At 35.5% G+C, this 14,551-nt stretch overlaps 1 protein-coding gene across 1 annotated transcript in view; it reads right to left on the reverse strand.

Moving 5' to 3' along the window:
* The window catches only part of LOC135223673 (uncharacterized), a 357,214-nt gene that overhangs the window by 270,969 nt on the left and 71,694 nt on the right, over window positions 1-14,551 (reverse strand). The window contains exon 2 of the mRNA XM_064262343.1: window positions 2,279-3,219. Within this exon, the coding sequence (XP_064118413.1) occupies window positions 2,279-2,360 (82 nt within the window). The 5' untranslated portion in view covers window positions 2,361-3,219. The remainder of the gene's footprint in view (window positions 1-2,278; window positions 3,220-14,551) is intronic.

Genomic DNA, 14,551 nt, shown 5'->3' on the forward strand with positions numbered 1-14,551 from the left:
CATCATAATGAGTAGTTGCGGCGCGAATCACTATTTTGCAATTAGCGATTGATAAATGAGCAGCAATCTGCCGTGGTGGTTAATTGGTACATTGATTCACTGATACGTGGAGAGAATTTGCCATAACACTATTTATGATATGGCCAGCAATTAATTTTATGTGATTGAGGTTACCTTTTAGTTATTAATTGCATTATGGTACAACTCATCATAGTGAAAGTTTCAAGGTTTTATTATTTTTTGTTTTACAAACATTTATCAACTGTAGGTGAAGTGATTCCTTATAAGGATCTAGCGGTTCAAGTCGTTAAATCCAAATATGTCTTTAATTAAACCCCTCATTGACAACCGTTCACTCCAAAAGCTTTGTCAAATTGATTTTAACTCATCCTATGTTGAAAAGCTAGGAAGAACAATCACGTATTTTGAAGATGGTGATATTTTGAGGCCCCTTTCTTGAATATAGATCTTGGTATATTGTTGAAAGTACACTTATAAACTCTAAGCTTTACGAGAAGTAATGCCCTCATCGTCAGAGGGAATGATTGCACTCGAGAAAGGGGTACTATTTTATCCAAACATTCGTGCTATAATCAATGTACAACACACACACACACTTGTATATATATATTATATATATAATATATATATAATATATATATATCTTATATATAATTATATATATATACTTATATTATATATAATATATGTATATAAATATATATTATATATATATAGATATGATAAGATATATATATGATATAACTTGATCACGAAGAATATAAAGCGTGATTCTATGTATAAATAAAGGTTTTTTTTGCCACGAAGGAAAAAATGAAAAAGCGAATAGAGCCAAGTACTCTCCGGTCCTCTGTTTCGGACCCTTTTACTGAAAGTACTTGGCTATCTCGCTTTTTCATTTTTTCCTTTCGTGGCAAAAAAACCTTTATATATATATATATATATATATATATATATATATATATTATATATATATATATATAATAATAAGTATATATATATATACATATGTGTGTGTATATAGGTATGAGTGCGGACTTGTGTAAGTATACATGCCCTAGTTTATGGACAGGTATTTCGCCTGTGTCGTAGTATGCGTAAGAAAACTCTAACCCCGAACCCTGTCATTCTTGCGTGTTCTCTTCTTCCATGAGATTTATGGTCTTCTTCCATCGCCTACCACCACACCCCACTTATCATTTGTCTCTTCCCATGGCGGTCATTTTCTGTCTCTCCATCGTTATCGAGTTTTTGAGGTCTCTCATTTCCTGTTTCCTTGAAGAGAGAGAGAGAGAGAGAGAGAGAGAGAGAGAGAGAGGAGAGAGAGAATTTAAGGCAGATGCATTGAATTTTTTTTTTTTCCACTGAGCACAGGAACAAAGAGAGCAGATATGTGGATATGGATGGCCATAAATTGAACACATACTTGATCCTGAAAATATCCTACTTTAATGAATCTAAAAATACACTTGTAATTATTCTGTATAAGGTATATATATATGCATTGCATGAATTCCGGGACATAACATTCAAATATTCATAGAATAGGCGTCGTTGTACTGGTATATATGTGTGTGTATATATATATATATATATATATATATATATATTATATATATATATATATGTATAATGTATGTATGTATGTTTACACATTTATGTTTAGGTGGTCGGAACAATTAAATTGTTCTTAGTTTTATTAACAACTATTCTGTAGATAAGATTTTCCAAAATGCTCTCTCTCTCTCTCTCTCTCTCTCTCTCTCTCTCTCTCTCTCTCTCTCTCTCTCTCTCTCGTCTTCTTTGCTAGTTTTGCATTGTAATCCAGATAGATATTTGGTCATCTAATATACATTTATATTTATTCCAAATGTTGTCTCTAGTCTGTAGTTGCATTGTGCGATTACTTGAGATATGTTTCATATATCTGCCACCATTAAAAAAACGAAGCTCAAATGTATAAATATTCCCGGTGGAGGTTCTCGCATGTAAAGGAGAAATAAAAGCAATAAATCTGATTGGATGAAGTAATTAGGACTGTTGGGAAGGCAAATGCTTAATGATGTACCTCATTCTAAATTTTGCTTGTATAGTATTATTATTACCTTTTGTAGAGAAAAAAATTTAAAACTCAACAAAAATAAATAAATGATAAAGCTACGAAAAGATTAAGAATTCCAGGTGAGTTATCTCATGCTTTGCAAATTGTTCATAAAGATATTAAAATCCGCAATATAGAACACGAGGGAACACTCACCTCTTCGTGGTGGATAGTGCGAAGTGATCTCTATCTGTGGATTTGTGCGGATGCGGGTGCGTCGACCGAGTGGGGAATCCATGACAGGAAGACACGACCAGCGCCAACACAGTCACTGCTATTCCCAACTGCCCTCCTCCCCCTACACCACCACCAGACATCACTCCTCCACCTCCAACACTCCCTCCAGTCATTCTCGCGCCTCCAACGCCTCCCGCCGGAGACACTCGAGAGCTCCCCGAAGTGTCTTTGACGTATCTCCTCTGTCTGTTGGGAACGTTTCTTCTCCTGGGGCTCATGGAGGCGCGCGACGGCGTCTTTGTGCATTTCTTTGCCGGGATGTGACTCGCGACGACACTGGGGACAGCAGACGGCGTCGTCGTGGGGGGGAAGTCGTAAAAACCGCCGCAATCGGCCGCCATCAGCTTTCTTTTCATCAGGCGGCCCGTCCGCCCCGCGGAATAGTTGGCGCGGAGGCGGTCGTTTACTGGCAATTCCGTCGGGGAGTCACGACCGCCGCATTTCTCCGCCAACGACCCACAACGACACTTAGAGCACCTCACGAGATATTGCCCGGACGAGGAAGGGAGCGCGGGGGAGATTTCGCCCATACCTACCTTTCTCCTTCTCCTCCACCTCCTCCTCCTCCCTCCTCCTTCTCTTTCCCCCGCATTCTCTCCTCTTCCGCTTCTTTCCAGACACTAAACAGCAAAGTCTGGAACGGGCGTCCCATTCACCTAATTCCACTTTTGCCTTCCCCCTCTCTTCCCTCACTGCATCCGCCTCTCTCCCTCTCCTCAACCGCATTCGGTCGGGGCAGATGTCATTAGCACAGACGCCGCATCCTGTGAGGAGCAAAAGTCCCAGACGTTCTTCTGCAATCGACATGGCTGGAGACGCCAAGAGGTTTCCTTCACACTCTCAGCTCCATCGGCCATTCACTGCGAAGGAAATAAAACGTGTTAGAGGGAGATGCCAGGCTCTCGCTAAACACATCTCGGGAAACTAAAATTGCCGAGATATTCATGGCTCTCTCTCTCTCTCTCTCTCTCTCTCTCTCTCTCTGCTCTCCTCGTCTCATCCTATCCGGTTTGCACACATCCACACAAACAACACCAGACACACACACCCAAACACACACACACACACACACATATATATATATATATATAATATATATAATATTATATTTATAGATATATATATATATAATGATATATATAGTATTATATATCATTCCATACTCATGCAACATATATAAAAATACATATATATATATATATATATATATATATATAGTATATATATATATATATACATAGATACACACATATTATATATATATATATATATATATATATATTATTATATAATTATATAATATGTGTGTATCTATGTATGTATGTACGTATCTATGTTAAGACGCAAATGACTCATTGTATCGAATTCACTATTTGTTGAAAATATAATAGCTTGCACGGAGAGCAAATGAAATGTGGTAAGTGCTCTAATTAACCTGGGCGTAATTCGAACCACCCAAGCTTTTTGAGTTTGATATAGGAATGATAGTGACCTTCCTCTCTTGATGGCTGAATGGATAAGTCACTGTCTTTCTTAATCAAGTACAAAAGATATAGGTTGGATTACTGAAAGGGAAGGGTAGATGCTCTCATCATAATGTTATTGTATTATTCTTTGGTGTAAGTTATTACCAAGGCGAAGTGAAGTCGATATAAAAGGATATTTGTTTTCGGTTGTTGAGACTTTATACATTGACAAAACTCTGTATGTATATATATATATATATATATATATAATATATGTGTGTGTGTGTGTGTGTTGTGTGGGTGTGTGTGGTGTATATATATATATATATATATTATATATATATATATATATGTATGTATATGTATACATGTAATTAGAAATTACTAGTGTGCTTACATCTGTCGAATATCATTATGGGAGAAAGGAAATAAATACTTATACTGAGGACAATTGTTTCCTAGTGTTTGTCGACACGGGACGTTCTGTAATATTTCTCTATACAGGACGTTTGATAAATATGAATATGGCACCATCAGTCCTTTAACTAAAATAATGATAATAATAATAATAATAATAATAATAATAATAATAATAATAATAATAATAATAATAATAATAATAATTGTTAAGAAATTCATAGTCTCGTGAAAACAAATTGTTAAAAAATCCACAATCATATATCAGAATATATTTCTATGTAAAATCAAACAAAGACTTTCGAACACCGTTCTCCTTCTTCGTCATCCATTCTCAGCACATGCCCTTACCATCTTAAGCGTAGCTCTCTTATCACCTCTGTTATCTTCACTAAGCCTACCCTTCTTATTTCATCATTTCCAATCTTTCAAGCAGTGATATTCCCATAATCCACCTCAGCATTCTCATCCTCTGTTCTCTCAAGCTTTACTTCCTATTTTGTTCTTAGAGCCCATGTTTCCGATCCAAACATTAACACTGGTCTTATCACTGTGCTATAGATCTTGACTTTTAGCTTGATTGGCATTTTTTTATTCACTACTACTCCAGCTACCTCTCTCCACTTCCCCATTGCAGCTTTTATCCTGCTGTCAACTTCAGCCTCACATCCCCCCCCCCCCTCTTGGTTTACAGTAGATCCTAAGTATTTAAACTTCTCCACCTGTTTTATAATTGAGACTCTTCTTTCTTGTATCCTTATTCTGTCTCTATCTTCCCTACTGCTCACCAAAACCTCTGTTTTATTCACATTCACCTTTAAGCCACCCCTCTATAAAGACTACTGCCACTCTCCAACCCTTCTCTGTAGGTCCTCCTCATTTTCAGCAGTAATCACCAAATCATTGGCATACAGCAACTCTCACAGCTCTTCATTCCTGATATCTTCACTCACATCCATGACCACCACAAACAAATGTGGGCCTAATGCAGACCCCCGGTGTAATCCAACACTAAATTCAAAGTTTTATATTTCCCAACTGCTGTTATTACTTTTGTGCTCAATCTTTGACATATCATCTTGACCAGCCTCACCAACTTTTCTGGGACTTTCCTTTTCCTCAAACACCAAAACATCACTTCTCTTGGGATTCTATCGTATGCTTTCTCTAGGTCTCTAAATGTACAATAGAGCTCCTGGTTTCCCTTTAGCCTCTTTTCCTGTAGCTGTCTTACCGTAAAGATGGCATCCACTGTCCCTCTTGCTCTCATGAATCCACATTGCTGTTTCCCGATCTTTACAATCTCTCTTAATCTCTCATCCAATATTCTCTCAAAAAATTTCAATCCATGCTCTGTTAGTTTAATTCCCCTGCAGTTACCACAATCCATGACATCTCCTTCTGCTTTATATATATACAGTTAGATTCTCCTCCCATTCCCTTGGCATTTCTTACTCTTCACATATAGCTTTTAATAAATCCAGTATCCATTTTTTCCCCTCTATACCTAGTAATTTGATCATTTCAATTTGGAACTCCAATGGACCTGGTGCTTTACCATTCTTCATTTTCTTTAATGCTCTCTTCATTTTTGTATCCAGTATCTCCATCACTGGCCCCTCCACCCATCTCCTCTCTCTCATTTTTAGTATTTAAATGTTGTTCAAAATACTCTCAATATATTCTTAATGTCTTCACCCCTATGCAATGTATTTCCATCTCTATCCTTAAATAATAATAATAATAATAATAATAATAATAATAATAATAATAATAATAATAATAATAATAATAATAATAATAATAATAATAATAATGGCAAAGTCACATTTTAGAATCCATATTAAGATTCTTGAGCAAAGGTAATTGAAAAGTGATCTCACGAATTTACACTTAGAAAAAATTGCATTTAGATAGTTATGGCAGAGTCTGCCGTTCAGTACAACGTATAAAATCAATTAGTATTAACGGTCGTTATTTGCGTTTTCGAGGTGAACCTTATTTGTGAAGTCATTCAGTATGGGGCATTTGGTATCCCAACCACATTTAATAATTGTTGAAGCACCATAAAACATTACAGAATGTGTTCGTTTCTGAATTGTCACACATCTTTTACAGAGCTAAAAAAATGTAAATGTTTTATAAAGGTTCCTGGCAAACATAAGGTTACCAGTGTCTACGTACTTAAGTATGGAAATTTAGTCAAGTAATTTGCCGAAACCACTTTTCTGTATTTACTCGATGCCTCTCACATTATTATGTATCATACTGGGAAAATGGAATATTTATTGAGTATCATTTATCTCCATGGTTGTCATTTCTTTATTTTCAGTATGTCAGTGTGAGGGGGAAAAAACCTTTTTTATAGCAAATTAAAATATACGCTTGATGATCTTTGTGTGTTTTGTTGGTCGAAACTTTACAGAGAAATATAAATATATACTTTTTATGTGTATTAGTGAAGAGGCAGATGGGGCAGGAAACATAATATCCACGTCCTGTCAAAGCCAGGAAAAAAGATGGTGGAGAAAAAGGAAATAATAGACCTTCCTTGTATAATACTCTTACATATGTACCAAAGTTCACCCTACCAATTACTCGTATGTCTATATTTATCACAACACATCTTTTTCAAAGCAAAGTTTGACATAACTCCTACATTTTCACGACGCCTTATTGACAGACTCCTTCGATCCACGACAGGTTATGGTACAATCATATCCTTGCCACAATAAACATTGACAGGTACGAGTTTACGCCCTTCTCTTATTGATCAGTATTGATGAAATGACCTAGTCTCAAATGCCCATGATATTTCATGTCAAGTAATGCTACAGCGTATAACAATAAATAGCATCGGCGTCGTTGCTTGAATAACAAAGCTTGGAAAAATTTTACATTCTTAGCTAAAATTGCTAGTGGACAGCATATCTCTACTATGGTAAACAAAATAAAACACCCCATATTGTCATGTATTTGTCTCCAAATTTAATCATTGTTTCCTTTGTACCGTAATCCACCACTCGACAAAATTCCATTGTAATCCATTTGTGAGTTTCTTCAACAAACTCCAACTCCACTCTATTCATTGTTCTCCTTATTATCATGGCGCTCAGAGAGAAAATTTACATGTTTTTAGAATATCATTTGGATGCACAATAAGGAAAACGCAAATAGGATATGTAACTTCCATCGTAGTGAAGGTAATGCTATTCCGAGAACATCAACGCCCTGTTGTAACTCTACGGGGCGTACATATACGATTTAAATTACTTGGTGGTAAAGAAATCACGTAAAAATATTCCTGGAACTAGTCCCACATCGGATCCATCTCGGAATCTAATCAGCTCATCCTTGGCACAAAACCTCTTTGAAATCCATCAAGAACTTCTTAAGGTATATGTGGAGGAAAAAACAAACAAGCAAACACACACGTACACAAGCATATGCTAAACATCTTCCAGCATCGTTCCCGGAAGTAAGATATCAAGCTGATCAGATTTCATCGTACGGTGTCGATCCGTATTCATTATCGCCTTTTTCAGTCCTTAATCACTTTTATTTCATAGCCAAAGGAGAAAAAGTTTTTCCCCATTTCCTGAAATAGGTCAGGTCGTGGCGCAAACATTAAAATCGACAAACTTTTATGGACTTTATGGATTAAATTGGCCTCATGCCAAGTTGGCTCAGGTAAATTTCAATATTTTCCTCCAGTCATTTTGCCATAAAAGACTTTTTATACTGTATTATTCTGGTTTTTCTCTTTCTAAGTTATATTTGAGTATTCTTCTCCTGCATTTTAGATGGCGGTATATTTTGCAAAAAAGTTTATTACATTTCATAGACCGGTTCTCATTGAGATATAATTCTTTGATATAAACGTAAGAGCTAATGAATTAACAAATACTTTTGAGTATAATTCTCATTTGAGGTTTATTGTGTAAGATCAAAATATCAAGTTATGAAAAACTAAAAGAGTAAAAAATCAGTGTTAAAACACCTATGTAATTCGATGATGTAAAATCATTCCGTAAAAAAATCAGAAAAATGGAACTTCTCAAAACATCAAGAGAAATAAAAACTCGGATGATAGTACTCCGCCCTGGAATGACTTAAAAGTCTGGACCAATCCTGGAAGTTTGCACAGAGAAGAAAAGGCAAAGCGAAGGCAGCACAAACATTTCGCAAGCACAAGTCTTTCGAGCGCACTTGAGATCTAAAAGTCTGCGCAGTTTGTCGAAGGAGGAAAAACTCGGCCAATCGCACAAAATCTATAATGTCGGGGTCTCCTGAAGGAGAACTTCCTTCCGGAAAGACGAACGACCACTCCACTCATTCTTTAACTGATTATTTATCATTTTATTCGTTCGGGTTTCGTTTCCTTGTAAGCCTGGTGTGTGTCTCTTGACATATGCAGGGAATTGTGTACCTGGTTCTTATACGACTGTTGTAGAGACGCGAGTGATCATTACCCAGTCAGAAGGTATTATATCAATCACAATTAAAATGGACGGGTCTGGACGAATTCATCTTTACCCCGCCACGTTGAAACCATTCATAAGATCAAAATACCTCTCTCTCTCTCTCTCTCTCTCTCTCTCTCCTCTCTCTCTCTACTTCTTCAGCTCAGAACAAACCTTTAGCGTATGTGACTCTTAATTTGAAAAGTTTCCATTTCAGCCATTCACCAAAAGTGCTCAACTACACACGACCCTCTGCGTCTTGGGTCCCCACAGAGCCATCCCGATTCCCTGCTCCCGTGTGTTGCCTGTGGTAGAAACCATCGCATGATTCCTCCTCGTAGTTTGTGTCCCTGCAGCCTGGAACAAAGCCAAACTCATTCAGACAATGGAAGGCCTCTGTTTATCTAGCAACAATTGCATGTTTGCTCGTGATCGCTGTTTGTTTAGGAGGTTTCACCTGCCGGCGGTCCGGATTAAATTACAGTCCGCGGTCACTTTGCGGTGGATTTAAATGCGATTCTGGATTGCAAGAACAATAATGGGCCTCTTTCGAAAGGTTGTTAGTTTTTGGGTAAACTGCAGTCGTTTCAATTTTTCTGTCTTTTTTATGAATCTCTTTCAGCGATAATGATATCATGTTGTGTAATTATCTTTCTCGTTTGTTTCTGATATCGATTTCCCACATCCTGAACACTATGAAATACTTTGTGGATTTGTTTCCACTTATTAGCTTTGAATCTTTCTTTCCATTACATATTTATAGTTCTCTCTTCCCTGTCATTTATTGCAACTGAGCTCTATCATCAATTCTATCAGTTTGCTTCTCTCATTTTTTTTCTTTGGTTGTGAGGCTAAATGGTATCAATTCTATATTGTTTCAGAATGTTTTGCTTTCATTTGTTACCGACTATTGCTTTCATTTATATATAAAAATGATACATTTTTGCAGGTTGTAATTCTCCTGTTTTTATCTTTTGATGCAGTTTTGAATACCTGTCTCTCTCATAGACAAACAGCTCATTTCTTGTCCTCTTTTCGTCCTTCTTATATCGGTTATTTCATATGAAATGGGAAGCTGGTTAACTGATGAGAATGGGGTCGTTGACGGAATTTATACACAAAAACCCTAAAGGAGCCTAAAACAATTAGGTAAGTGACTAAAATGAAAAACGTTATACTTTAATCCTATTTTTAAGTTTTTAACTGATGTATATTTGCACGTTTCCTGTGTCTGTTTTGACTTACAACGTCCATGGCTGCACTAAATTTATTTATAGTTTCATACAGTGTAAGTTACAGGTGTCTTGTGCAATTTCTAAGTTTTGAAATGCAAAAACATTTCTCCTAAGAAGTTGTCTAATATTTCAAGACCTTTGGAACGGTGAATTATGTAAAGGATTATATTCTTTTTTGTTATCATGATAATTACGCGTTTCCTTAATTCTTGACCTACTTCTGTTTCTTTTCTGCTGGCTCCAAATCTTGAAAAGAATATTTTTGGGCTTCTTGGTTTGAAAAGTCTTGGTCTCTTGCCAAAATTTCTCCAAAGTTTCCTGCAGTTCGTACTATCTTCTCGTGCGTTTGGATGTGATCATTTTGCAGTTTTTTCTTTGCATTTGGTAGTTACAGCCGTTAGTCCTCCCACTTTCGCTGACGCCAGAGACTTTCTTTTTCTGGAAAAAGTTCATCTTAGGTTCTAATCCGGTAACTTCACTTTTTGAAGCTATCTTTGTCTATACTGCTCGCTTTCAAATCTCTATGAGCTATGGCTTATGGAGCGTAGAAAAGTTTTTCTCATATGATTTACTGATAAACTAGAGGCCTAATGGCTTTAATGGGTTTTGAAGTATCTTGCTTACTTTCTTATGTAATAATTTATTAAAGTCTTACGGAATGTTGATTGTCTTTTCGTATTTAGTGACATGAATATCTACTAGACCAGTGGTTTAAGAAGTATAGAAAAAATTTTCTTTGTACGGAATAATGTACTACTATTTAAATTAAAGGAGATTCTAATATATGAATATCTGAATAGAGTATAGATAACTTTTGGCTTAATGGATTTTGAAGTTTTCCATTTTTTCCCTCGTTAAAGAGTTTACTAAGAATCTTGGGGATTTGAATGACCATTTTTCTTTTCTTTTTTTTTATGAAAAGAATTACTGCTAGACGGGGGGAATCATATCTTGTTTCTTTTTAAAGGATTTTACTGCTAGATTTCATTTTTTTTAACTCTGAGTGTCTGCTTCTTAGCATTGAAACAGTTTTAATGTTAAGCGTTCGTTTTTCACCAATCTAATTGTATAAGATCGCAGAAGGATTATCTCTTGTTCCTGTTATTGAATATAAGGAGACAACGGTGTGTATTATAATATATCCAATATTCTAGTGAATTCCTCCTAGTGACCACATACGTTTGTCAAGTGTGGTAGTTATTATGCATACTACACACACATATATATTCATAATATATATATGAATTATTTATTCATATTGCCATATATCCATTATTCTATCATATATACTATATATATATATATATATATATATATATATATATATGTATATGTATATATATGTGTTGTATGTATATATATGTATGTATGTATGTTTTTTATAATGCTATATATCCATTATTTTAGTTAATGCTTCCTCTCAGCCACACATTTTTGTCAGGTCTATAAAGTAGTGTTGTGCCCCAGATAACTCTTACAGGCCTGTCTGTCACCCATCCCCTAATTTAAGGGACTACGCATTGTTGTCCTCCATTCCTTTAAAACCTTCTCTCCCATCACGACACACGCTACGCACCCTTATCGGCCTCGCAATCAAGCTAATTCCACCAAATCCACACCCCACACACACCCCACACACGCACACACACATACACACACACACACACACACACACACACATATATATATATATATATATATATATATATATATGTGTGTGTGTGTGTGTGTGTGGTATATATATATATATATATATATATATATATATATATATATATATATATATATATATATATATATATATATATAAACATTTACAGTAAACATCGACAATTACAAAAACACTGATATCGAAACTTCAAAGGTATGCTGGACGGGTCCACATTTATGTAGAGCAGGTTTTAATTTTCTATTATACTATGTATATATAACTATTATATATATTATTAATATAATATATATAGTATATATGTATATATATATATATGGATGTGTGTTAGTGAGTGAGTGTGTGATGTTCGCGCACGTGTGTCTGTAATTTTGGTCACTTTCTTAGTCTTCAAGGTTAGTTCTCAGTTACTTCCGTGGAAATCGAAGTCCTCGAGTCGGATGGTTCGGTGACTCTCAGTGACAAACGTAGCTGTGGAACTCACCTCCTCCTTCCGATTTCCATATTTATTGCTCTCCCTTCTGAAATGGGCCGGTCTTGCACTTCCCTTGAGGTCTGACCCATGATTTTTTCTCTTTTCACATTCTTATATTTTTTTTAGACCTAAGGTGTATTATATCTATCTATCTATCAATCTAGTGTATATATATACGATACACACACACACATAGATATATATATATACCATATATATATATATATATATATATATATATATATATGTATGTATGTAAATATATATATATATATATATATATATATATATATATATATATATATATTATTATAATACATATATATATTATAAATCACAGCAGATTGTTAGGTAAATATGTGTGTGTGTGATGTGGTGTGATGTGTTAAAATGATTATAGTAACTGAAATTTATTTTGTACTCCATTAACACGCCCAAACAAATTCATTTCTGGAATTGATGTGTAAATGCGCATGATATACGGGTATCTACTTTATACACACGAGCGTCGTTCATTTCACCCGCAGATACGCGTTTATATTTTCGTATTTATGTTTTAAAATTGTAGGAGGAAATTGAATATCCCAACCTTGATAAATTTCACTGCAAAATAAGTAAGATGAATACCACTGGTATTTCGAAACATGCGTAACCAGTGCTGCTTTAGTAGATATTGACAAGAGTACCGAGTACAGTATACTTCCTTCTTTCTATTGACTGATGTCGATAAAATATGCAGCTCTCGAATACCTACGAAATGCTGAGTCCTTAAAATACGAAACCTTTTTATCTTTTTATTTTTTTATTTATTATTTATTTTTTTTTTTTTTTTTTTGTCAATTCAGATTACGTCAGTGAGGTTGGACGGAGGTTACTTATTGGGTCCGTATTAGTATGTTTGTTTGTTTGTTTGTTTTTGTTTGTTTGCATGTTTACGTGCGCGATCGTGGGGTCGGTTTTCGTTTTATTTAGTTATTTAGTTAGTCATTGATTTCAGTGCGCAAGATATCTCAAAATATTCCGGATGGATTTTAATTAAATTTTGTGGAGCGCTTGGATTTGTGGCTTCAAGCAATTTATGAGATTTTAAGATAGATCTGCGGGCGAATCCAGGTTTTATTTATTTGAAAAATTTATTTGGACTCAATGGCGGGAATTTTCATAGATGTATGCAGTTTCCAAGTGATTTTATTTTTTAGCTTTTTGTTTATTGCATGATGTTCCGAGAAACTCAGTTCTATTGTAAAATATTTTAACATCTGAGGCTGCCGTTAATAACTGTAAAAGATTTATCTCATTTATTCGTAAATTCTTCATCGAAATTATAATTTATGAATGAAGCGCTTCCTCTTCTAGATCTTGTGATTACTTGTAAATCCCCTTTCCTGAGCATTAGGTTTCATGTCTTTTTATTCTGTGATTTGCTACCTTATTTTTATATATCAGTTTGCTGGTTGTTTTCTTGCTTCGTTATAAATGTACTTTCCTTTTCTTTTCATTCACCGTTATCAGTAGCATAAAGTAACGGCATTTTTTTATCAGTGGAGAGAAGTATACGAGTATTTCAAAATCTTCACTAGAGCAATAAGAGGATTGACTTTGATTTATCACAAACACAAACAGGATATTACCTATACTTTTTCAGAGGATGTACGGTATTCAGGATTGCAAAAGTACAAAGATTCTAATTCCGATATATATATATATATATATATATATATATATATATATATATATATATATATATATATATATATATATATATATACAGACAGAGAGAGAGAGATGAGATGAGAGAGAGAGAGAGGGGACGAGAGAGAGAGAGAGAGAGAGAGAGAGAGAGGAGAGTAGATAGAGAGAGAGAGAGAGGAGAGAGAGAGAGAGAAGAGAGAGAGAAGATGAGAGAGAGAGAGAGAGCCATAAGGGTGGGCCTTTATGAAGATTTAAGTTCCGTGTTATTAGCATAAAATATACCCTCCAGCCATAGCCCTCGGAAATATAAAAAAAAAATGGCCGAAAATAATAAAAAAAAAAAAAAAACAAAGAAAAGTAATGAAGAGAGAAAGAAAACTGGCCGAGAGGGGAATATTTTGACAAAGGCAACATCCCTCCCGGACGACTCTCACAAGTGAGCGACCGCAGCTCGTCAAGAGTCCAAACAGTCGAGAGTTGAAAGCGCAGACAAGCAGCGCAAACATTTTGCAAGCGCAGGTCCTTCGAGACCACTCGAGATTTATCTGGAGGACTCGCTGCAATTTGCCGTCGGACGAAGGAGGACTCTCAAGTAGGACGTACGAAGGCTATTAGGTTGGATCTCCCGAAGGAGAGACCTTCCAGCGAGCGCTTGTGAAGGAGGCAGGAGAGGAGAGCATTAGGAAGGTCAACGGCCATTCATTCATTTGCGAATGTTCTCGATGGGTCCATTCTACATTGTCTCTCTCTCTCTCTCTCTCTCTCTCTCTTAAAT

This window comes from Macrobrachium nipponense, chromosome 10 (genome assembly GCF_015104395.2).
Source record: "Macrobrachium nipponense isolate FS-2020 chromosome 10, ASM1510439v2, whole genome shotgun sequence".
In the NCBI taxonomy this organism is placed as follows: domain Eukaryota; kingdom Metazoa; phylum Arthropoda; class Malacostraca; order Decapoda; family Palaemonidae; genus Macrobrachium; species Macrobrachium nipponense.